The sequence below is a fragment of the Bubalus bubalis genome, chromosome 17 (assembly GCF_019923935.1).
Source record: "Bubalus bubalis isolate 160015118507 breed Murrah chromosome 17, NDDB_SH_1, whole genome shotgun sequence".
In the NCBI taxonomy this organism is placed as follows: domain Eukaryota; kingdom Metazoa; phylum Chordata; class Mammalia; order Artiodactyla; family Bovidae; genus Bubalus; species Bubalus bubalis.
In genome coordinates this window covers 402,401-427,468 of record NC_059173.1, presented here as the reverse complement: position 1 = coordinate 427,468, position 25,068 = coordinate 402,401, and the positions used below count along the sequence as shown (strand labels likewise).

Sequence of the window (25,068 nt, the reverse complement as noted above, 5' to 3'; positions counted from 1 at the left end):
GTGGACTGTTTGGCACTGGACCACCGGGGAAGTCCCTGCAGGCATGTTTGCAAACCACTCTGAGTGGCACATTTGGCACCGGTCCTGTTCCCAACTGCCTAGCCTAGATGAAGCTCTTTGCCTGACCGGTTCCAGGAGTACACCCAGCCCTGATACCTGATAAAGTTCCTCATTCCCCACCCTGGATGATCCCGTTAGGCCAGGGCAGCAAGAATGCCCTTACCCTTGACATCTCACGTAGTAACCTTCCAGCCAGCAACCCCTCACTCTGGCCCTAGCTGTCTTTGCTGTACTCAGAGGTGAACCGGAGCCCTCCCCCACTGAGAGCCCCCAAGGACGGCAGTAGTCTTCCTGAATAGTCTTTCTTACTGTTCAACAGGTGTCAGAATAATATTTTCTTTACCAGCGTGGGAAAGCGAGGGGTAACATTTGCATTTCCTGAGTATTACTGTCACTGACCTCGACTTCCTTTGTTTATACCCGCTGGGACTTCCTCTTCTATGAGCTTCCAGTAAAGACCCTTTATCATTTTTCAGGTTGGTTGACTTTCTAATTATTAACTTTTAAAAGTTCTTATTTAAAAAAAAAAGTCCCTGGAGCGCTTAAAGGTCCACCTGCCAACGTAGGAGACACCAGTTTGGATCCGGGAAGATCCCACGTGCAGAGGGGCAACTGAGCCCATCGCCATCGCTGCTAAAGCCTGCGTCCCCCAGAGGACAGCAACAGGAGAAGCCAGCGCAGTGAGGAGGCCCCGCAGCACAGCCGGAGAGCGGCCCCGGCTCGCCGCAACTGGAGAAAAGCCTGTGCAGTGAGCAAGACCTAGGTCAGCCGAGAGCAAAGAAATAGCCGGGAAAGAAACTTCCTGATGCATTCTGAATAATTATTTTCAGTTACGTTACAAATGCATTCAGTGATGTATGTCGTCATTTGCAGGTCTGTTTTTACTTTCTCTGATGTATATATTTTAAAATACCCATTTATTTATTTGGTCAGGTCTTCGTTGTGGCACATGGGCTTGTCCCCCTTGGAGCATGGGCTTCCCTGACTGTGGGGCGCCAGGACTTTGTTGCCCTGTTAATAGTCAGGGGTGGAGACTGCCCCCCCTGCATTGGAAGCCAGGCGTCGTAACCACTGGACCTCCAGGGAATTCTCTGGTTTTTGTCCTCTTTTGAGTGTTAACTGCTCACATTCGTTTCCACTTATTTAATGGACTCAATATCATTTCTTATTGTTTTGTGCTTAAAAATTTTTATTTTTGGCTGTGTCGTGCAGCTTGCGGGATCGTTAATTTCCTGGCCAGTGAAATCACCACGTCCTAACCTCTGGGCCTCCAGGGGATTCCCTGGATGAATTTTTTCATAGACTCTTCGCCACTTGCTGCCAATGTCTTCGCCAGTCTCAACTGTTTTTCGCTTGTTTAGGATGGCTCTGATCAAACTGCTCTGCAGACAAGCACGGTGGCGCTCTCCTTTAAGGTCCTTTCCGCTGGGCGGAGACTTCAGCCTACACTAGCCTGCTACCTAGGGTCTGTGTTCCTGGCCTCTCTCTCCTTCACCTCCCCCCTCTTGTTCTTTCTCTGCTGATCGCCAGCCCTGTTCTCCTTGCAGAAGTGCAGCCATGGAGGAGCAGACAGAGCTCGGACCCTCGGGGAACAGAGGGCTAGCTTGGCAGCTGACACGTCTCTGGGAGGACACCAGGTTATCTTGCCCGCCCCTCCCTGAGGCCTCCCCTGTTCTGCCCCTCCTCTCCTGCGGACGTTCTGTGGCGGGGACCACTGACTGGAGCCGGCTGTATTTTCAGATAACGGTCCCTCCAGCTCAGAGAAGACGGGGGCGTGTTCTCTCCCCACAGTCCCCGGCCAGCGCCCCCGCCTTGCTCCGGCCCTCCTGTCCTCACTCACCCTACCACTCCCCACCCGCCGGCTCCTCTCTCCTACCCGGGAGGTGTCCTCCTCCAGCCTCTCTCTTCTTCTGTAGAACCACCAGAGGCCTGTCTCCTCCTTTCACAGCTCAGTCACTGCAGGCTGGCTGCTGCCACCCTCGGGAGAGGACTCCCTCTTCCAGCCCCATTGGGCCTCTGCGGTCACCCCCTCCCTACCCCTCTGGGTGCCCTTGGAAAACCAGTGTGCTCTGCACTCCGCTCACCTTCCTTTCCCCATCCCTGTTGTGGCTCGGTGTACCACCTCCAGAAGGGCATGACTCCCCCAGAAAGGCTCTCAGCTGGACATCTGCGGCCTCCTTACCATCCTGGGCCCCTGGAGGGCCTTGTCTTTCCCTAAACCTGCTCCTGCTCTGGTCTCTTTGTGATGAGGGGAGCTCGGCTGTCCCCCACCATGACTTGGGCTGACCCTTCCTCACGCATCACTCCCCTCTACAGGTACTGGGGAACCTGCCTCCTCCCCAGGTTTCCGGCCAACACTGCCCTCTGAACTTGCTTCTTGCCCCCCTGAGGCCACCGCTTCCCTGCTGCCCCTCCCGGCCAGTCTCTGCAACATGAGCTGGCATCTGCCTGCCGAGGCTGACCCAGGCTGGAGGGCCAGGTCTGGTCTCCAAGTTTCCTTTCATGCTTAGAAATTCCTGGTGGCCGGTCGATCACTTGCTAGACTGGATCTGCGGACACAGTCTTCAAACTGGCATGCTGTCTCTGCTCCCCACAAAGTCCTCATCTGGTACACAGCTGTGTGGCCACCACCTCCCAAAAGTCCTCCTGGATGGCCTCTCCCACTGAGAATGTCGGCTCCTGGGAGGGCCCTGTCTACTCGTCTTGTTTGGAGCCTCACACAGTGGGGTGCATGGCCAGGACAGTGCTTCTCCGCTTACTTTATCCCTCATCCACAGTTGCCCACCCCCCCACCCCAATCTTTTCAACCTTGAGCTATCCCAGCTGTGTCCTCCCCTCAGAGTTCTCCATCCTCCAGACACGGCCTTTGCCCTTGAGCCTCGCAGGATGGGGTCCTCTGCGGGGTGGCGGAGAAAAAGGAACACAGGAGCCTCTGGTTGGAGTGCGGGGACCCGGCTGCAGGCTGGCAAGCAGATTTACTCTCAGTTCCCTTCAGTCGCTCAGTCGTGTCCAACTCTTTGCAACCCCATGGAATGCAGCACGCCAGGCCTCCCTGTCCATCACCAAATCCTAGAGCTTGCTCAAACTCATGTCCATTGAGTTGGTGATGCCATCCAACCATCTTATCCTCTGTCGTCCCCCTTCTCTTCCTGCCTTCAATCTTTCCCAGCATCAGGGTCTTTTCCAATGAGTCACTTCTTCGTATCAGGTGGCCAAAGTATTGGAGCTTCAGCTTCAGCATCAGTCCTTCCAATGAATATTCAGGACTGATTTCCTTTAGGGTTGACTGGTTTGATCTCCTTGCAGTCCAAGGGACTCTCAAGAGTCTTCTCCAACACCACTGTTCAAAAGCATCAATTCTTTGGCGATCAGCTTTCTTTATACTCCCAACTCTCACATCCATACATGACTACTAGAAAAACCATAGCTTTGACTAGACGGACCTTTGTTAGCAAAGTAACGTCTCTGCTTTTTAATATGCTGTCTAGGTTGGTCATAACTTTTCTTCCAAAGAGCAAGTGTCTTTCAATTTCATGGCTGCAGTCACCATCTGCAGTGATTTTGGAGCCCAAAAAAATAAAGTCTGACACTGTTTCCACTGTTTCTCCATCTCTTTGCCATGAAGTGATGGGACCAGATGCCATGATCTTCATTCTCTGAATGTTGAGTTTTAAGCCAACTTTTTCACTCTCCTCTTTCACTTTCATCAAGAGGTTCTTAAGTTCCTCTTCACTTTCTGCCATAAAAGTGGTGTCATCTGCATATCTGAGGTTATTGATATTTCTCCCGGCAATCTTGATTTCAGCTTGTGTTTCTTCCAGCCCAGCGTTTCTCACAATGTACTCTGCATAGAAGTTAAATAAGCAGGGTGACAATATACAGCCTTGACGTACTCCTTTTCCTATTTGGAACCAGTCTGTTGTTCCATGTTCAGTTCTAACTGTTCCTTCCTGACCTGCATACAGGTTTCTCAAGAGGCAGGTCAGGTAGTCTGGTATTTCCATCTCTTTAAGAATTTTCCACAGTTTATTGTGATCCATACAGTTAAAGGCTTTGGCATAGTCAATAAAGCAGAAGTAGATGTTTTTCTGGAACTCTCTTGCTTTTTTAATGATGCAATGGATGTTGGCAATTTGATCTCTGGTTTCTCTGCCTTCTCTAAATCTAGCTTGAACATCTGGAAATTCACGGTTCACATACTGTTGAAGTCTGGCTTGAAGAATTTTGAGCATTAATTTGCTAGAGTGTGAGATGCGTGCAATTGTGTGGTAGTTTGAGCATTCTTTTGCATTCCCCTTCTTTGGGATTGGAATGAAAACTGACCTTTTCCAGTCCTGTGGCCACTGCTGAGTTTTCCAAATTTGCTGGCATATTGAGTGCAGCACTTTCACAGCATCATCTTTCAGGATTTGAAATAGCTAAGCTGGAATTCCATCACCTCCACTAGCTTTGTTTGTAATGATGCTTCCTAAGACCCACTTGATTTCTCATTCCAGGATGTTTGGCTCTAAGTGAATGATCACACTATCGTGATTATCTGGATTGTGAAGATCTTTTTTGTATAGTTTCTCTGTGTATTCTTGCCACCTCTTCTTAATATCTTCTGCTTCTGTTAGGTCCATACCATTTTTGTCCTTTATTGAGCCCATCTCTGCATGAATGTTCCCTTGGTATCTCTAATTTTCTTGAAGAGATCTCTAGTCTTTCCCATTCTATTGTTTTCCTCTATTTCTTTGCATTGATCACTGAGGAAGGCTTTCTTATCTCTCCCTTATAGTCTTTGAAACTCTGCATTCAAACGGGTATATATTTTCTTTTCTCCTTTGCTTTTCACTTCTCTTCTTTTCATAGCTATTTGTAAGGCCTCCTCAGACAACCATTTTGCCTTTTTGCATTTCTTTTTCTTGGGGATGGTCTTGATCCCTGCCTCTTGTACAATGTCACGAACCTCCATCCATAGTTCATCAGGCACTCTATTTGTCAGATCTATTCCCTTATATCCATTTGTAACTTCCACTGTATAATCATAAGGGATTTGATTTAGGTCATACCTGAATGGTCTAGTGGTTTCCCTACTTTCTTCAATTTAAGTCAGAATTTGGCAACAAGGAGTTCATGATCTGAGCCACAGTCAGCTCCTGGTCTTGTTTTTGCTGACTGTATAGAGCTTCTCCATGTTTGGCTGCAAAGAATATAATCAATCTGATTTCGGTATTGACCATCTGGTGATGTCCATGTGTAGAGTCTTCTCTTGTGTTGCTGGAAGAGGGTGTTTGCTATGACCAGGGCGTTCTCTTGGCAAAACTGTACTAGCCTTTGCCCTGCTTCATTTTATACTCCAAGGCCAAGTTTGCCTGTTACGCCAGGTATTTCTTGACTTCCTAGATTGACTCTAGAATCTCGGTAAACAGGAAAACACCTGTTCACACTGGCGGTGATTATGTCCCCGCCAGCATCCAGCAGGCGGCGGGCGACTCAGGGGACCTCGGGGGAGGGACAGAGGGGAAGAAGGAGAGAACGGATTTACAGGGCACCACCCCTTGCCAGACGCATTTCTTCACGTCCTCATTCTTTGCTGGGTCTGCCGCGCCGGGAGAGGAGGTAGGAAACCGAGAACCGCGCGGAGACTCGGCAGCCCGGGCCCTCCGCCTCTGTCCGGAACCCCGGCCAAGCCGTGGCCCCGCCCCTCCTCAGCCCCGGCCCCGCCCCCCGCCCCCCGCCCCGCGTCGTCACGGCGCCTGCGCGGCGTGACCACGTGACGCCCGAGGCCCCCGCCCCTCCCTGCCCCGCCCCCGCGAGTGCGGCCTCAGCTTGCGGCGGCGCCAGGTGAGCGACGGTCGCGGGCCGGCGGGCGTTTCGGTGCGCGGGGCCGGGTTCGGACCCCGGGCACGGAGCGGACGCGCGGGCGCTGTCGCGGGCAGGCGGGGGCGCCGGCCCGGAGCATACTGAGGCGGAGAGGGGGCGGCGGCCTGAGGCGAGCCGCAGCCTGACGTGGCGGGGGCGGCGGGCGGGACCCCCGGGCGCGGCGGGCCACGGGGGCGCCGACGAGCGGGCCCCGGGCGGGCCTGTCGCCCCCCGCGTCTTTCGGGGCCGCCTCCTGGCGCTTCGCTGGCTGCCCTGCCACAGGCGCCGATTGGACGCCGTCTCCCCCGACGCGACCTTGGACCCCGGCCCGCCCGCGTCGGCCCGCACGCGCAGCGCGGATGGAACCGGACAGCGCTGGAGGCCATGCTGTCAGCGCGACGCCTCGGCCCCGAGGGCCGGCCGCCCCTCTGCCCGCCGCGGGCCCAGCGCCTTGTTCCCGGGCGCCTCCCTGCCCCGCGGCCGCGACGCCCCGGAGCGCTTCACCCGTCCGCGCCGCGGGTCCCCCCCCCGCCCCGGGGACTGGGACCCCCCTTTCCCTTTGTTGCAGACCTTGCCTCGTGCAGACGCTGACTGGGGCCCTGCAGAGGAGTGGGGTGCCTCCTCAGTAAAGGGTGTCGTCGGACATTTCTGAAGAGATGTTCTGACCCTGTCATCCTTGAGTTTACGGAAATGCGTGTTAGCGTCCTTGAGTTTGTACCTGCTTGGGGCATGAAGCCTCCTTTCTCCTCCCGCGCAGGACTGCACACAGGGCCTTGCTCGTGATGACCGGGATCGTTACGGGTTGAGGGTATACTGAGTCTAAGGAAGGGCTTCGCTGAAGGTGCCAGAAAGTGAGCTCCCAGGGTAAACAAACTTTATTTCAGAAAAACAGGCTTGGGAAGGCAGTCCTAAAGGATGTGCCGCATTCCACTTTCTTATTTTTTGAAATTTCGTCAGTTACCAAAACAAAGTTACCCTGTAAAATGCTGTTTTTTTAATCTGTTAAGTCAGCAAAGATTAAAAAGAAACGCTATTGGTGTCCTACACACTGATTGGAATCTGGTTCTCTCACTTTGCTGGTGGGAGAAAACTGGTACACCCTCTATGGAAGGCACTTTGGCAGTATTTATTGAAAGGTCCTCTACTCAGTCAAACTAAGATAACCAGCAGCTCTGTATCCAGTAAATGCTCCTCACTTAGCGGCCACAGACACTGCACATCTCTGATTTTCAGTGCAAAACTCAGCACCAGCAAACAATTGACGGAAACCCAAACATCCCTCTGAAAAGGACTGGTTAAATAAAGTAGGATTACCCATACAGTGGACTGTGGGAGGGGTGTAAGGTGAAGGTGTAACTAAACTAAAACGGGGGAATTCAGTTTTACAGCTTTGCCTGCAAATGCATCAATGCTGCCCGGAAGGGTGGGGGAAATAGAGTACTTGGCCTCCAAGAGATAATCTGGTTGGGGACCTAAGTGGGAAGGAAATTTAAGCTTCATCATATACTTTATTGTTTGTAGTAGAATCTCTTCCTCATTTTTTCTTTCAAAGGTCCAGTAGGGGGTTGAAGAAGCAGCACATTAGGGGAGGGGATCGTGGAGGAACGTGAGGTGGGGAAGGCAGATGTTCGTGGCCTGTAGCACGTGGCCCACTGGCTGGCGGTCCTGTGTCCTGGAGGGTGCACAGCTTGATCCCCCAGCTTGGTGCAGGACAGACTGGCTGCCCCTTGACGGAAGCAGCAAGCTGTCCCCAGTCACTTCTGGTTGGCTCAGCATTCAGGATCTTAGTTCCCCGACCAGGGCTCTGTCCCACCCTCCTTCCAGTGGAAGCATGGAGTTCTAATCACGGGATCTTCTAGGAGGCCCCTGGTGTCTTTTTTTTTTTCTTTTGCGTCCATTCCTGCGTTGGGAACCCAGTGTTCTTTCGCAATAGGAGAGAGGAAGAGCCCTTGAGAACTGGTCTGTGCTGGTCCTTGTGTTTGTCCTCTGGGGATTTTAGAATGCCCCGAGGGACTGGCTGTCTTTAGTCCCCTTTCCTTGGCTGAGGGGCCTCACGCTGAGGTTCACCACACAGGGGGTCCACCGGCTGGGTTCCCATGGGTTGGTCCATCTCTAGAACCTTCTCTCTCACAGCGACGCTAAAGGAGATGAAATGGGAAGGAGGGTCTTAGTTGTGAAGGAACACAGGTGGGGAGGAAGGAGGCCTCAAGTCTGGACCGTGGTAGGGAAGAGGGTGCTAGAGGCTTGAACCTCCGGGGAAAGCACCGGTGAACCCGAGGGAGGCCCCAGAGCAGCGCAGCCAGCCCTGCGCGGCCCCCCGGGCTCAACGCTCGCCCCATGTCTTGCCAGCTGACAGCCGCGGAGCTGAGGTCGGGAGCGGTGGTCAGGATGGCGGAAGAGCAGGAGTTCGCCCGTCTCTGCAAGTTGCCCACGCAGCCCTCCCACCCGCACTGCGTCAGCAGCACCTACCGGAGCGCCCAGCACTCCCAGGCGCTGCTCCGGGGGCTGCTGGCCCTGCGGGACAGCGGCATCCTCTTCGATGTGGTCCTGGTGGTGGAGGGGAAGCAGCTCGAGGCCCACCGCATCCTGCTGGCCGCCTCCTGCGACTACTTCCGGTCAGTAGGCGCGCGTTCTCTGTTCTTGTTTGAAAGGTGGTGTCCGATACTGTATTTTCCAGAATGAATTTTCCAGCAGTAAGTGACAGTATCTTGGTGTGGTACAGATTTTCTTTCTACTTTACTCTGGCTCCCCGTCATTTCATTTTAAAGAACGTTCAGGCCCGTGGAAATGTTGAGAAGAAGAGTGTTCCAAAGAGCTGGACGCCTGTTGTTCCCACTGGGCCACACTGGCTCTCACTGCCTCTGTAACCACCACCTTTTTCAAGACCTTACAAGGCTTTGTGCCTTCATCTCAGCCCCACGCACTGTTCTTATAACACTGTCAGGAAGCCCACTCGCACCCCGGCTCCTCTGGGGACTCCCATGAGGACCGAGGCGGGCGGCCAGCACTGCACGCACATTGTCCACACAGCCGCGTTCACACGCTTACCCGGCCGGCCGCCTCCCACTCACGCCTCCTCATACCGCAGGTGCTGTGACCCCCTGAGTTTCTCAGTCTCCTGCGTGAGGCGTGCCCGGCACCGGGCACACTGGGCAGAGCGGATGCCTCCACCCCGACCTGACCCGGCGAGGGGCGGCCCCCCTGCTGCCACGGTGAACAGGGCTCTGGGCCTGAGACCCTTTGCTCCGGCTCCATCCCGTCGGGTCCTTGTCTCTTCAAGGCTTGGCTGTAGTTCTCGTCTTTGGAGTTTAGAAGCTAAGGAGCAAAATGTTTCTTTATGGTGTAAGTGCAGCCTGTTCTCCGGAAGGAGGGTATGGAGAGGGCGACCCAGTGGTGGCTGGCGCTTTGGGGCAGGTGTGTCCAGGGACAGCAGCGTCCCTTTGGTTCATGGGCGTTCACTCTTCACAAGCTTTGAGATCCCGGGCAGCAGGCGGGACAGGGTGGCCAGGAGCCCCCTCAGGGAGGCCTCAGAGCCCAGAAGGTCCGGCACTGGGGTCCCCCCGGGCTCAGGGCCTCCTGGCCGCACCCTCGAAAGCCCTCCACATGGAACTCTTCTCCCCACATCGGCCGTCTGTCCCAGTCACGGCCCTTTTCCTGCAGGCCGGGGGCGGGCGCCGCCTCTCCTGCCTGCGGGAGGGAGGCCTCCTGTGTCTCCCGCGTCCTCCAGGAGCCGTTCTCGGCCCTTGGCAGCTGGCCCTGGGCGGGCTTCTGCTGCGAGGCATTCTCTTCTCCGGCCTGGTCACTGTGCAGGCTGACACCCTCCCCCCCTGGGACCAGGGAAAGCTCAGACTTATCTCTGATAAACACGTGTGAAATGATGATTCCCAAGCTTCAGCGGGTTTTTTTCTTTATTATTCATTTTGCTTATTAACTCAGGTTGAAATGACGCATTGAGACTGGGGAAGGTCTCTGATGCGAGCGAGGGTGAAGCGAAGGCCTTTGGAGTCTGTGGGCCCATAGCTGGGCCCCACAGGGGACATCCTGTGGGGTGTCTGCCAGGCTCTCGGCGACGTGCAGCTGGGGCTGACAGCCCCCTGGTCTGCTCTGTGGCATCAGCCAACACGGGAAGCTGAGTTATTCATGAATCAGAGTGTGAAACCCTCCGTGAGGCCTGGGCTCCTCGGGCAACAGACCCCCGTCCCTGGGCCTTGCTCGCAGAAGGGCAGCTGGTCCCTGTTAGGGAGCCTCTCTGATGCAAGGCGCTTACCAGCCTGAGCCGGTGCATGGGCCTCTCTAGACAGGCGAGGGGCGCGGAGTCGTGTCCAGCGCCCATGCCCGCCGCTGAGTCGCTGTCTGGATGGGAAACCGTGGCGTGCGCAGCTGTGCCCCTGCCCCCCACCCCGCACTCACCCAATCTTCAGCCTCCACACGGTGGCTCCTGCGAAGCCCGTCTCAGACTTCTCAGCCCCAAACCGCTGATCCTCGCAGCTGCTCTGTTTTGCTTTGTTGGGTTCCAGGGTGTCGCTAACCCTCGGCCCTACCCTCCGGAGGTCCCCCAGAGCTGCTTTGTTGGTGGAGAGCTGTCCCATCTGTCTAGACAGCTGGTTTCTGAGAGGAAGGGGAGAGTTGGGTTCTTCTGCTTTACCCCAGTTTGTTTGTAAATCTAAAGTTTGTCACAAATTCATTAAACCATGCAAACTGTCCTGAACTGAGATGAGACTTCTTTATTTTTGTTATACTTTTGGTTGGGAAATACTGAGGTGCTTGGATTCGAGGTGTTGGTTTTAGGCTCCCATGGAGGGTTGCGACATCATACGTGTGGCAGATAAGAGTTTTCTCCGGCTGAAACGTTTGGATTCCGGGACACACCTGGTCTCAAGCGTGTGGAGGAGGTGTCTGGGCTGGAGGGAGCTCCCCGCCTCCTCAGGGCTGAGGCAGCCAGTGGTGCCCGGTGCTGTCTGGTTGGGGCCTCCCGGCGGCGGGCAGAGCCCGCAGTCTCTTTGTGGTCTGTGCTGCCCGTTGTCAGGCATGTCCGACTCTTGGTGACCCTGTGGACAGCAGCATGCCAGGCCTCCTGTCCATCACCAAGTCCCGGAGCTTGCTCAAACTCATGCGCATCGAGTCAGTGATGCCATATTATCCCCTGTCGTCCCCTTGTCCTCCCGACTTCAACCTTTCCCAGCATCAGGGTCTTTTCCGATGAGTCACTTCTTCACATCAGGTGGCCAAAGTATTGGAGCTTCAGCATCAGTCCTTGGAGTGAATACTGAGGGCTGATCTCCTTGAGGATGGACTGCTTGGATCTCTTGCGTCCGCGGGACTCGCAAGCGTGCTGTCTGTGTCCTCCACTTACGTGGTCATTCCCTGCCTGCTGGACACTTGGTGAACATGTCTCTCTCTTTTTTTTAAATTGTGATTTCTAGAAAACCTAAAGCTTGACCACTGTGAGCATTTTCAGCGTGCAGCTCAGTAGTGCTCATTACATCCACTCTGGTGCAATCTCCGGAACCATTCCATGTTGTGAAAAGGATCCTGTAGCTGTGAAACAGTTCCCATGGCTCTCCTCCCAGCCCAGGCAGCCGCCTTGTATGGCCACCTTGTGCTTCTGTCTCCACGACTGCTCTCGGGACCTCACATGAATGGAATCAGGCAAAACTTGTCCTTGAAGACTTGCTGCTTTGGCCGAACGTCGTGTCCCCAAGGCTCCTCCGGGCTTGGGGGTGTCAGGTCGTCCTCCTTTGCAAGGCTGAATTACGCTCCGGTTTGTTGCCCTGCAGTTTGCCTGTTTTGTCGACGGACACCGGTTGTTCCCATCTCTTGGCTCTCGTGAGGAAAGCTGCTGTGAGCATGGGGCGCAGAAGTCTCTCGGAGGCCCTGCTTTCAGTTCTGTGGAGTACGCACTCAGACGCGGAATTGCTGGAACATTCTGTAATTCTGTTTGTTATGTCTTGAGGAACCCCCAAACTGTCTTCCGCAGCAGCTGCACTAATTTACATTCACACCAGTGATGCACAGAGGCTCCAACTTCTTTAAGTTGACAAGATAAGAGTCTAAAAGGAAGTGGGCGAAGCACCTGCACTCTTTGGAAGAGAAAGGGAAAACAGCTGCTGAACCCGCGACCCAAGCCTCTGTCCGTCCGTCCGCTGCCAGGTTTCTCCCTCGCCCCCTGGCGGCTGGAGCCAGCGTCCTCTCCCTCTGCTTCTAGGGGTGTCCAGGGCAGGCCCCCCGCCCCCGGTGGGGCTTCGTGACAGGCTGTGGCGGAGGCACCAGGCGCGAGCACGCGGAACCCTTTGACCCAGCAGTGGCCCTCCTGGAGCTGGTCCCGGCGTTCCCACCAGCTCCTGGGGCAGAGCCGCCTGTCGGGTAAAATGACGGGAGACGGGAAGGAACCTGGGGGACCCCAGTGTGCGTGGCTGCGTCCTTTGGCACCTTTGCCCAGGGGCAGCCCTGTGGGTGCTGATAATCCAGGCTGTTTCCAAGATGCCCTGTGAAGGCGAAGCTGGGTGCGGATCCAGGTGTGGGCCCTGCCTCGGGATGGTGCCGCCCTGGGAGGGCAGCTGGGGGCTGGAGCTGAGGGCGGACGGAGACTTGCACCCTTTCATATCCTCTCAGTCTTGTGAGTCTGCGTGTGTGCGTGTGTTGAAATGGAACGTGGCCACTCTGGCAGCGTGCGGCTGTCCCGTTTCAGCCCCAAGGCTTCCCTGACCACCACCGCCACCTCTAGCCCCTGACTGACCCCGCAGCCGGGACGTTAAAAGGTGCCCGCTCTGTAGGGGCTGGGGCGGGCTCCTGCTGCCCTCTTGCCCCTGGGTCCCGGCTACCCTTGGTCAGCCCCAGATCGGGTCTCCCCTCCGGATCCCCAGGCCTGCTGGGCCTCCTGCCCCTGCTGCAGCCTCTCCACCCTGCCCCATGGAGCTTGGAGTCTGAGGTCCCTAGGTCAAACCTGGGATCAGTTCCCCAACGGCGCCTCCGTTTCCTGGTGTCCGTCCAGACCTGACCCTGCCTAGCAGCATGTGGCCCAGGCTCCCTCCCCTACAGCGGCCAGCCTGCAGGGTCATCCTTGCCCTGGGCCTGGGCGCCCGCTGCCTGCACGGCCTCCTCAGGGAGGGGCCCCTTGGGCTGGCCGCTCCTCCAGCAGACACCCCGTCTCAGTCCTTGACAGCGATTCCACACCCGGCAACGCCCTGTCCTCTGTCATCCTCCGGCTTTAGCTCCGTGCTTGGGGGTCTTCCGCTTGGCTTCATTGTGGAGTCGGCCCCGTGACCGGGTCTTGGTGCTGAGTAGCCGCAGGGGCAGGGGTGCTGAGCGGAGGCCGTTGGCTGTTTCCCGTTCATCTCTCCCGCTGAGCCCCGGGAATCACATGGGTGGACGCAGCAGAGAGCCCGCTGGCCCCGCGCCCGGGGGCACACGTGCAGGTCCTAGGCTGTGTGAGATGGAGGTTTCCAGAATGGTCCCAAGCTTGGTCAGGAGTTGTGGGCGCCTCTGGGACGGCTCAGGGTACGAGCCAGCCTCGGCCTGCCCCTCCGGCAGCCCCGTGGGCGTCACCCAGCCGTGCCCCGTCTTCCCTGCGCAGGGGCATGTTCGCTGGGGGGCTGAAGGAGATGGAGCAAGAGGAGGTCCTGATCCATGGCGTGTCCTACAACGCCATGTGCCAGATCCTGCACTTCATCTACACGTCCGAGCTGGAGCTCAGCCTGAGCAACGTCCAGGAGACACTGGTCGCCGCCTGCCAGCTTCAGGTGAGGCTCCGGCCTGAGGTGGGGAGCCCTCCCTTCACCCCTGCCACCCGGCTCTGTTTTGGGTTTAACTCGCTGCGTTTCTCTGCAGTGTTGATTCTAAAGCGAGTCTTGCGGGGTGTGATGCTTCCAAGTGCGCAGCCCACCGCCTCCTGTTTGTGGGTGTTGCCAGTGACCATTGGTGGCTTGTCCCCCACGTGCTGGCCCTCCGAGGTGCCCCAGGGATGGGGGTACCAGGCCCGGACACCTGGCCTGGGCTTGACGGCCCGCTCTGTCCACAGATCCCGGAGATCATCCACTTCTGCTGTGACTTCCTCACGCCCTGGGTGGACGAGGACAACATCCTCGATGTCTACCGGCTGGCCGAGCTCTTCGACCTGAGCCGCCTGACCGAGCAGCTAGACGCCTACATCCTCAAGAACTTCGTGGCCTTCTCGCGGACTGACAAGTACCGCCAGCTGCCCCTGGAGAAGGTCTACGCCCTCCTGAGCAGCAACCGCCTGGAGGTGTCCTGCGAGACGGAGGTGTACGAGGGCGCCCTGCTCTACCACTACCCGCCGGAGCAGGTGCAGGCCGACCGGCTCCCGCTGCACGAGCCGCCCAAGCTCCTGGAGACCGTGCGCTTCCCCCTCATGGAGGCCGAGGTCCTGCAGCGGCTGCACGACAAGCTGGAGCCCAGCCCACTGAGGGACACCGTGGCCGAAGCCCTCATGTACCACCGGAATGAGAGCCTGCAGCCCAACCTGCAGGGCCCGCAGACCGAGCTGCGCTCGGACTTCCAGTGCGTCGTGGGCTTCGGGGGCATCCACTCCACGCCGTCCACCGTCCTCAGCGACCAGGCCAAGTACCTGAACCCACTGCTGGGAGAGTGGAAGCACTTCACCGCATCCCTGGCGCCCCGCATGTCCAACCAGGGCATCGCGGTGCTCAACAACTTCGTGTACCTCATCGGAGGGGACAACAACGTGCAGGGCTTCCGCGCTGAGTCCCGCTGCTGGAGGTAGGGGCCCCGGGCCGGGGGCTCCCCGTGGCGTTGGATCTTCCCACTCTTGTCTCCTCTCCTGGGAAACCCACGCCCCACCCCCCAGGCACCCCCACCATCTGGCGGGTGCGGGGCTGCAGAGAGTGCCGTGGCAGGAAGGTGGGGTCTGGGCCTGGGAGCACAGCCGCCCTGGCACCCTCTGCCCTTGCAGCCCGGCCCGGCTTCCCTCTCCTGTGCCCTTAGCTCCACTCTCCTAGCTGCACAGCCTCCTTGGAAGGTGGCTGCCTGTCACCCTGCTCGCCCAGCACACAGTCCTCAGCCTGGGGGCAGGGCAGGCCCACAAGCCCCTCCGCATCAGGCCAAGTCCCTTCACCGCCAGCTCTGCTGTCAGCCGTGTGCTGGGCGCAAGGTCCGGAGCAGGCCGTGCTTTTTGTCTGTGAGGCTGGGATCTTCCGAGCCTGTTCCTTTGGGCCAGAGCAGGGGAAGTGGGGCAGGCCCCCCGGCCTCTGCTCCTGGAGGCTTCCAGGCTGGTTTCTGCATCTGGGGCCTCTGGGAAGCTTCCCCCCCGTACAAGTGGACAGGCGGCAGGGCAGACACAGGTTGCTGGCTGCCTCAGGCAGCTGTGAGCTGGTGCCAACCTTGCTCAGGGGCAGGTCTGGCCAGCCACACCCGGCGCACGGACCCCGGGCCAGGAGGAGACAGCCACAGCGGCCCTCAGCCTCCCCTGCTGTCCCTGCCCCAGGACCCAGGGGAGATCCAGAGCTTGGCACACTCTGTGGTTAGATGGGAAGTGGGTACTCAGTTCAGAAAAGAGGAAACCATGCCTTATGCCTTCGCCCCCCACCCTCCCCGGCTGGGCCTCCACCTGGCAGGGCCAGTTCTCAATGGCAGCTCAGTTTTCAAAGGCGGCCACCAGGGGCCCTCCCTTCCGAGGCCCCGCCCTCCCCCGAGGCCCCGCCCTCCCTCCGAGGCCCCGCCCTCCCCCGAGGCCCCGCCCTCCCCCCCGAGGCCCCGCCCTCCCCCCCGAGGCCCCGCCCTTCTCCCCGGGCGCAGGCTGACAGCCGCTCTGCCCCCTTTGGCCTGTTACTGACTTGCAGCGGAAGGAGGCCCTGGTGCCAGCACCAAGGGCCGTGCTGTCCACTCCGTGAGTGACGGGCTCCACCACTGACAGCCTCAGGCCTGGTCTTTCCTAAGCAGCCCGAGTGTGACCTGCCCCGAGCCAGGCTCCCTGGGGCGCAGGACCACAGACGGGGGCCACAGTGCTTTAAGGGCCTCATCACACGTGTCGACCCCGCGGCCCCTCGTGGTAGCGTCTCTCGGCAGGCAGCATCACCCCACTGGGCGCGGAGCCGAGCGAACAAAGCTGAGGCCCAGATTCACTCAACCCGGCTCTATGTGGTCTTCCTGGCTGGCAGGGAGGGGCCGCGGCGGGAAGAAGCAACTGCCGAGTGCATTTCACTTGTGTTTGGGGCAAAGGCTAAAAATGGGGTGTCTGGCTGGAGGCCGTTGTGCCCAGGTGTCCAGTCGAGAGACCATAATCGGGGGCCTCCCCGAGCCAGAGCCGTGGGGAGCGTGGAGGGAGGCGGTGAGACGGAGGTGCTGTAGGAACAGCCACCGGGCAGCTCGGGGCGGTCAGCGAGGGTCTGGAAGCTGTGCCCTCCAGGCTGTGGGGGCGTGCTGGGGGACGGGCCTGCGAACGTGCTCTTCCCTGTCCCACAAGGTACGACCCGAGGCACAACCGCTGGTTCCAGATCCAGCCGCTGCAGCAGGAGCACGCGGACCTGTGCGTGTGCGTCGTGGGCGGCTACATTTATGCGGTGGCGGGCCGCGACTACCACAACGATCTGACTGCCGTGGAGCGCTACGACCCCGCCACCAACTCCTGGGCCTACGTGGCCCCGCTCAAGAGGGAGGTAAGGAAGCCCCCCGAGGGACCCCTCCCAGGTTCACAGAGTGGAGGCCAGGCCAGGCCCAGGACAAGAGCCCTCTTGTCTCCACGAGCTGTGCCCTGAGCTTGGGTGGGGGCTCCCAGAGGCGTTGGGAGAGGCCCCTTCCCGAGTTTCACCCCCTTCTGGGTCTCCTCACCTTGGCCCCCGGCAGCTGCTGTAACCCTACAGTTCAGTGGACGGAAGCCTTCCCCTTGCCTGCCCCTTGGCTCCACTGAGGTGAGCCGGGCTGTGTCCAGAGGGGCACAGGAGGGACGGGAGAGGCAGGACCCCACAGCCTCAGACCTCCCAGAGGGCAGGCCCTTCACGAAGCCAGAAACATTTCAGAAGTGCTGTTTTTCCTGTTTGTGTTTCTGTAAATCGTGTGTCCTGCACAGTACCTTGTTTTGTTCTAGCTTGAACATGATAACCTGTTAATCTTACAGAGGTGATGCTTGAAAGGGGTGGCTCTCTGAGCTTAAGGACTTGGGTGCTGAGACCCTGGCCCCCAAACCAGACACAGGACCTCAGGGCAAGAGGGGCCCTTGCTGGTCTGTGCTGCACCCCGGGTCGCAGCGTCTGTGAGCACCTCTGGGCACCGGACAGAGCAGAGGAAGGATGGCCGTGTCCTGCCTGAGGCCTTGGCCAGATGGGCACGCTGCCTCCTGACCCTTCCCCTCCCCGCCCCTCCGCGCCCCTCCCCGCCCCTGGGCCCTCCCCTCCCTGACCCTGTTCCTCCCCTCCCCTCCCCTCCCGCTTCCCCTCCCCTCCCCCCTTCCCCTCCCCTCCCCCTTCTCCCTCTCCACTGCCCCCACCTTGCCCAGCCCCCCCCAGCTCCCCTCCACAGCCTGTGTGACCCCACAGAAGGCCAGGACTTCCCCCCAGGGCTCCTCCCAGGACGGGGAAGCACGCCCTGCGCTCCTCGGCCACTTTGGGGAGGAAGCCCTTCTGGAGAGCATTCCCTGCCTGTTCAGGAGAAGGGGGCATATTGTGCTGGGGAGAGACCGGGGTCCTTGAGAGCAGCGGACGCTGGCGGACTCCATCTCCCGCGGAGGGGAGGGGGGAGGGGCTCCAGGGGCTCTTTGTCTGGACGGGAGGCTGTGCTTCTCAGCCTGGCCACGGAGGGGCAGCCTCGGCCTTCAGCCGGCGCTTCTCCCCGGCGGCCAAGGCGCCTCACTTTGGTCTATTCCTTCAGCAGCTCTGGGCGTCCAGTGGTGGCAGTGACCGAGCCTAGCGGGAGAGAGCGCTCTCGGTCACTGCGCAGATTCGGGAAGGGACTCGGGGCGAGCCCAGCGGTGCTCAATGAGGGCCTCGCTGGACTGTGTGTGGGGGCGGGGAGGTGTCCGTGAGACCACGTCCAGGAAAGGTGGCAGCCATTGGGAGAAACAGAAAGAACCTTCCAGGCTGGGAGGAGGAGGCGGAGCAAGGGGAGTGCGCGTGTAGAGAGGGAACAGGCTCTGTCCCGTGGGTGGTCCAGGCGTGGGCTGTGGGAGGGACATGAGGGACATGACAGACGTGAGCCGCCGGGCACAGCCGGTTGGCAGCCAGGCTTTGGGAGGCCAGACCGGAGATGGAGATGTGTGAGTGCAGGGCCGTGCTGGCCGGGGTTAGCTCTGATCGGCTCGGGGACACTGCCAGGCCAGGGGGCCGCGGGTCTGCAGACGTGGTCGTACAGCCCCTGCAGGGGCCCTCGGGATTTCCACAGGGCCCATGGCAGGGCGGGCCCACCTCCCACCTGTCTCAGGGTCCTTCCCTCTTCCTCTTGCTCAGTACTACCTGGAACTCTGGATGTGTGTGTACATTTGGAAAACTCAAAAGGTTGAGATAGATGACAACCCAGCAAGGGATCTGGGGACCTTGATCCGACTGGAAATGAAAAGAACATGTCGAGTTTTGTGGCATGCCAGCTGAAGCTGTGCTGAGAGGGAAATTTGTAGCACTGAAAGCATTCATTAGGGAAGAAAAAAAAAATCTCAAATGAGTAATCTAAACTCATCCCTCAAGAATCTAGAAAAATAAGAGCAGAGTGAACCCAAAGCAAGCAGAAGAAGCGACAGAATAAACACCAGAGCAGAAATCAACGAAGTTGAAGGAAAAACTTAGAGAAAAATCACTGAAACAACCAGGTCTTCACAAGATCAATGAAATGGACAAACCTCTAGGAAGCCTGAGGAAGAAAGCAGAAACAATTCAGTTGAAAGTATCAAGAGCGCTGGGGGGAGGGGGGTGCATTACTAAAACCCGTCAGAAGGAGGTGAAACACACCAGTTCCTCAGAAACAGGAGCTAGAACCCCCACGGAACTAAGCAGACCATTTGAATGGCCCTGAGCCTGGTAAGGAAATGACGTCCAGGCCCAGGTAGTTTAACTGGAGAATTTTACCGAACTTTTAAAGAAAATACCGATTCTTTTTTTCCAGCAAATGGAAGAGGGAGAATACTTCTCATCTTACCTTAGGAAGTGATTATTAAAGTGATACCAAAACCATACAAGACAGCAGCCTCTCCCCCAAAAAGAGCAAGTGTGTCATGCACAGTCACATGCGAATATTCGTAACTAATATTAGCGAGTTCCCCTCTCCTTCCAAAAGAAATTCATGACCAGAGTCGATGACAAAGACTGGTTCCATACTTGAAATTTAAGCGGTGTGATTCACCATATTTAAAATCGGAGGATCATATCGGAGCAGAAAAAGGAGCTGATAACAGGCCTGGAGGGTTGGCGGGGATGGGGGTCGGGAGGCCTCTGTGAAGATGGGGCTCTGATGGTTTCCTCTGGGTCCCGTGCAGATGTCTGCTTGCGGGGGGCGGCGGTTTGGAAAGAGGGGTTGCGGCTCCCCTCGGGGAAGCGCAGCATCGCCTCTGGGCCCTGGAATCATCTTCCGTGGGGAAGGTGGGGGACCGGAGGGGGCGTCCAGGGAGAATGCAGGCAGACGGCGAGGAGGAGTCGGGGTCCTCGCGGCGGGCCCCTGGCCTCCTGGCGCGCGCGCACACGCCGGTGCTCCGGCCGCAGGTGTACGCCCACGCGGGCGCCACGCTGGACGGGAAGATGTACGTCACCTGCGGCCGCCGCGGGGAGGACTACCTGAAGGAGACCCACTGCTACGAGCCGGGGAGCGACACCTGGCACACGCTGGCCGACGGCCCGGTGCGGCGGGCCTGGCACGGCATGGCCACCCTCCTGGACAAGCTGTACGTGATCGGGGGCAGCAACAATGACGCGGGCTACCGGAGAGACGTGCACCAGGTGAGGGGCCGGCCAAGGCGGTAAGCGGGGTGCGGGGGAGGCGCGGGGCACGTGCCTGTTTCCTAGTTTCCTAGAGCCGAACGGAGCAGCTAGGTTTCCCGTGGCCCCCCCCGCGCCCACCGCCTCCCCGCAGTTGGCACCCCCACCACAGGGTGGCGTCCTTACAGCGGATAACTCGCTGGCCTGGGGTCACTTCTGGGGGTGCACACTCGGGGTTGAGACAAATGGCACATGTCTACCACTAGGGTGTCACAGAAAAGAGTGTCACCTGTCTCCACTATTAGTAAAAGCTTTAATTATAAAGTTAGTATAACCACATTGCAGAACTCTGGGAAAATGGAGAAAGGGGACAAGAATTCCTGAAACCTGGCCCCTGGCTTGGAGTGCTAGCCCTCCTGCACGTCCACCCACCCGGCCCGGCTCCTGGCGCCTGTGGGTGTGCCCTCTCGTTTGAGGGCCGCCCCACCCCACCCAGTGGCTGTGCAGAGTCTATCAGACCGCTGACGCTGGGGTTGGCCAAGTGGTGGCCGTTTCAGGTAACATTCGAAGCAGCACTTTCTCCGTGGAGCTCTTCGGGTATCTTGGGTCATCTCCTGAGGTGAGAGCCGTGGTCCTCGAAATGTGGCTCCCGGGCCAGCAGTACCCACATCAGGAGAGAACTCAGCAGGAATGCAGGTTCCCTGGCCCTCAGCCCACCTAGCTGGATGTTCCCGGATGGGACACTCCAGCGCTGAGAGCCACGAGGCTCCAGCGTTTCATTTCCTGTTGCAGCTGGGACAGACCGCCACAAACGCGGGGACATAAACCCGCAGGAGCGTGTGCTGACAGCCTGTGGCTCGACAGTCCAGGGGTGTTTCCTCAGCGGAGCCCAGGGAGGGTCAGCGTCCTGTCTCCCGGGGTGTCAGCAGAGCTCAGCTCCTGCCGTAGGGCCAGGTCCTGCTCCTCGCCGCTGTGAGCTGAAGCCCTTATTGGCTTCTGGAAGCCTCTGGGCTGGCTGCTCGGGCCCCTTCCTCTTCCAAGCCGGCAGCTCCCCTCCCATCTTGAGCCTTCACACATCCCCTGCTGCTTCCAAGGGCTGTGCAATTAGGGGTCCCACGAAGATCCAGGGTCGCCCGTCTGCCCGTGTCCATGTCCCTGCGCTTACCTGCCCGCAGAGGCCGGCTTGGGCCCCCAGCGGCCAGGCCTCCTTGCAGCAGGAGGGGCAGCCCTGGCGTCTGCGTGGCTCGGCGCAGCTGTGCACGTTGCCGCCCTGACTGGCCAGGTGGGCGCCCGGCCGGCGCCTTTTCTTCCCCAGTGGCCGCTCGTTAGCAGCTGATGGTTTGTTCCTGAGGTTGTTTTGCAATTCTTGGATCACTAGTAGGTTGGACATTTCCCCTGGTTCCCACGTTTACTATTTAGGGTAGCTTTGAAGACGATGATTTTTTTTTTCTCTTTTTTGGCCACACCGCGTGTCTTGTGGGATCTTAGCTCCCTGACCAGGGATTGAACCTGGGGGTCCCAGCAGGGAAAGTGCGAGTCCTTACCACTGGACCGCCAGGTACTTCCCAAGAGAATGTTGATGGTCATCACGACTCAGTAAGCCCGTCTCTTCTTTTTATCTGCATCTTCCCCAGTGCTCTGTGCGCTTGGCTTCTGAGTTTCAGCTTCAGCGGTGGAGGGGAGTGAGCCAGCACCCCCAGGCCAAAGGGGAGACACCCACAGGCCTGGGGCCACAGGCCGACTGAGGGGGTGGGGAGGTGGCGCAGGGCGGCAGCCGGTCGGAGCCTGCCCTCTGGGGGTCCCCCAGCTCCCTGAGAGCCCGCACCTTGCCTTGCAGGTGGCCTGCTACAGCTGCAGATCTGGGCAGTGGTCCTCCGTCTGCCCGCTCCCAGCCGGGCACGGGGAGCCGGGCATCGCTGTGCTCGACAGCAGGATCTACGTGCTGGGCGGCCGCTCACACAACCGAGGCAGCCGCACGGGCTACGTGCACATCTATGACGCGGGCAAGGACAGCTGGGAGGAGGGGCCGCAGCTGGACAACTCCATCTCAGGCCTGGCCGCCTGCGTGCTCACCCTGCCGCGGTCCCTGCTGCTCGAGCCACCCCGGGGGACCCCTGACCGCAGCCAGGCCGACCCGGACTTTGCGTCCGAGGTGATGAGTGTGTCTGACTGGGAGGAGTTCGACAACTCCAGCGAGGACTAGGGTCCCAGGAGTGGGGGGGGAGATCCCAGGCGTCCCCCACCCCGCCCATCCGCAGGTAGGCAGGTGTTTTGGGGGCTCGCAGACCTGTGGCAGGAACCCTTTGGGAAGGGCTTGGTCCCCTGAAAGTCCCCAGGCCCTCTCCTCCTCAGCAGACGTGGCTGGAGACCGGCGCACCACCCGCTGTCCCAGTCCCTGTTGGGCTGAGAGGGCGCCTTCTCTCAAGGGAGTTGGGGATGGGCCCCCGCAAGGGGCCCAGGGCACACCCCCCCTCCCGTGGGCAGGAATGGTGCAAGCTGGGCCCATCACCAGCCCAGCAGCTCCTGGGATGGGAGTGGGAGCAGAGAGCCAGCCAGGGGCCCGAGGCTGGTTGTGATAACAGGGTCTTTCAGCCAGGCCTTCCCGCCCCATGTTGTTAATAAATGAAATAAAGCACCTCCCACGAGGCGCATTGCTCTCCTTTGGCCTGGGCCTCACTTCCACTCTCAGCTCCGGGGGCGTGGCTTCTGGGGGGGAGCCCATCCCCGGCTGGACGGTGTCACCAGGACACCTGTCCCTGTCTGCTGACCCTGGCTGGAGCATCTCCCGCTGCGAACCTCTCCTGTGAACCAACGTTCCAGTGGCCGTCTTGGCGCCAAGGAAAGCCCAGCACCTGGGGAGGGAGGGGGGAGAGCCTCGGGGGGGTGCCTGTCTCCTACGTCTGAGCGCGTCGTGTGGAGGGACCTCTGCATTTCCTCCAGGTAAGCTTCAAAGACCCTCCTGAGTGGGTGGGACCCGCAGGTGGGGGTTCCAGCGCCATTTTCCGCACTGTCCAGCCTGCAGCAGAACACCGTCTGCTCCTATGGGGTCCTTTTACCCACCCCTGCAGAACCCCACTGCTCTGGGTCTTTGCCTCTGTCCCTGCGCCTCACCCCACATGACATCACGTGCTTAACACTTCAGGCAGCGAGCCCGGCGTTGACCCTGGTGGTCCTTTCCCATGGGACAGGACGGCCACTTCTCCAGGGTCATCCTCTGTCTCCCAAGGGTGAGGTGTGGGACCATGAGCTCGGAATGGGAACCCCCGTATCTGTCTCTGCCACCACCCTGCAGGCCAGGGTCACAAGCCCTACAGACCTCGGAGGTTTCTGTGAAGGAGAAGGGCTAAGACGTCCACCTCCCCCCCCTCAGAGTGTCCGGGCCTGCCGCAGCTGTCTCCCCAGCCAGGCACCAAGGCCTGGCTTTGCGAGAGGCCTCTGATCCGCAGGGGATGGAGGGGGGTCTGTGAGGCCCCCAGGGCATGGGGCAGGTTAGGCATGAGCCCCAGAAGGGTTCCTAAGACCTGGGCCGCAGCCGGGCCCTGCCGCGGACCAGCGCAGCATTGGCCCACGGCCAGCAGCCAGCCCAGCAGCCCTTGCCAGCTGGGCAGGCTCTCCGGCTGCACTCGAGCCTCCAGAGCACCCTCTCCCTTCAAAGTCGGCCTCCTCCGGGAGCCACCCCCGCCAGGCCCAGGCTCTGGGCCTCCACCTGGCCTGGGTGCTGGCCAGTCATATGGGCGCGTCCTCATTTTGGTATCCACCTGGCACAGGCCAGGCAGACGGACAGTCCCCCACTCCGCCTGTACCCAGGCTCCCGGCGGGGGCATGGGTGGGGCCGGGAAACTCACCAGCAGGCACGAGGTGGGCCTGAGACAAGGCTGGGGACGGTCCTGTCCTGTGGGCAGCAGACACAGGTGGCACACGGCCAGGGGCGGATAGAGAGTCGCATTCAGACAGTCCTGAGGTGCCCGTCACAGAGCTGGGGCCTGAAGGAGCTCGGGCTGGAGGCGGCAGGGAGGTGATGGCGTCTGAGGTTCCCGTCCGTGAACCCAGTCCAGCTGGACGACGCCTCTAGAGCCAGGAGCAGGGCCGACAGAGCGGCCGCACGGACCTCGGCTGGCCGCCCTAGAGGGCGGCCAACAGGGGTTCCGTGGGAGGGGCCGGGGCCCTGGGAGATCCGGCCATGGCCTGCAGGGCTGCCCGGAAGTGGTTGGCCTGTTGACTTGCCCCAGAGAAGTGTTTGCGTTCGTGACCACACGAGTGCGACTTCCCCGCCACCCTGCCCACGGCTGCCCCCATCCTGCACCAGCGGGGCTGACGGAGGGGGCCCCAAACCCCCGGGGCTCCCTCCCACCCTGTCTGTTGCCAGCCCAGCAGTGCCCACAGCCTCGGGCCTCTCAGGGCCTTTGACCAGGCCCCCTCCTCCCTGATGGACCCCCATATGACAGGCAGGAGCCCTCCTCGGGGAGCCCGCACATAGCCCACCCCCTACCCTGGTTCTGCCTCCGGCTCTAAGGTCCCCAGAGGCCCAGCCCAGCTCTGCTGGGAGCTGGCTGCCCCCCTGCCCTCTCCTCCCTAGGCCTGCCCCCCTCCCCACTCCTCGGGCCTGGAGCTAGGCCTGACCCCTCTGCTCTCCTCTTCCTCCAGGTCCCCAGGCCCCACACACACCCTTTCTCTGCGGCCCCTGCCCCACTCTGGATTTAGGAGCCTTGGGCCTCTGGGCCTGGCTCCACCTTCTGGATCTTTCCCTCTGGGACCAACGGCCTCTCAAGCAGAATCCCTCTCCCAGGCCCCTCGCGCACCTTCTCACCTTGACAAGGGCTTGCAGGCTGGGGATGCATCCCCGACTGTCCCCACCGCTGCCCCTGCAGCCTCTGCCACCTGCCTTTACCTCCAGGATCTCTCAGAGCCGGCCCGGGGCCGTTCTACTGCGGGCAGTGCTCCCGTCTGTCCCTACGGGGGCCCCTGCGCCCAGGCCTCTGGTCCATACCCAGCCTATCCAAGGCCTCAAGCATCGGGCGCCGCCGTCTCTGCAGGCTTTGACTGTGCCCCGTTCGGAAGGCGCTGACCGCATCGCCGGGCGCGGGAGGGCCTCGCCGCGGGAGCAGAGGCCGGCTTGAGGCCTTGACCTGCGGTCCCGAGGCGCCGCTGGCCAGGGGGCTTTGGTGCGCAGCGCCTGGCGACCACCCTCTTCCCGCCGCCCCGGGGCCGGGCCTCGTCGGGAGCGCGCAGGGGCCGCTTCTCGGGTGGGTGTCTGGGGAGGGAAGGAAAGGCGCGGCGGCCGGGGATTCCGCCGGCA

The 25,068-nt window shown here is 59.8% G+C and overlaps 1 protein-coding gene and 1 long non-coding RNA gene across 4 annotated transcripts; one reads left to right on the top strand and one right to left on the bottom strand.

Annotated features, from left to right (window-relative positions):
* The first annotated feature begins 1,558 nt into the window (after positions 1-1,558).
* Positions 1,559-22,431, top strand: KLHL22 (kelch like family member 22). Of its 3 annotated transcripts, none has more exons than XM_006065554.4 (7): positions 1,559-1,697; positions 8,254-8,519; positions 13,478-13,643; positions 13,922-14,640; positions 16,343-16,535; positions 19,560-19,793; positions 21,610-22,431. In XM_006065554.4, exons 2-7 carry the CDS (start codon positions 8,293-8,295, stop codon positions 21,973-21,975), a joined length of 1,905 nt encoding a protein of 634 aa, XP_006065616.3. In that variant the 5' UTR covers positions 1,559-1,697; positions 8,254-8,292; the 3' UTR covers positions 21,976-22,431. The 3 variants fall into 3 exon arrangements, with proteins under 3 accessions (XP_006065616.3, XP_025122957.2, XP_025122960.2); XM_025267172.3 differs by lacking the exon at positions 1,559-1,697 and adding an exon at positions 5,765-5,886; XM_025267175.3 differs by lacking the exon at positions 1,559-1,697 and adding an exon at positions 11,328-12,419 and having other exon boundaries at positions 8,383-8,519.
* Positions 20,067-25,056, bottom strand: LOC123329888. The gene is made up of 2 exons (XR_006545448.2): positions 23,618-25,056; positions 20,067-22,788 (listed from the first exon to the last, which is right to left on the bottom strand). It is a non-coding gene; the product is annotated as an uncharacterized LOC123329888 (long non-coding RNA).
* Between the last annotated feature and the right edge of the window lie 12 nt (positions 25,057-25,068).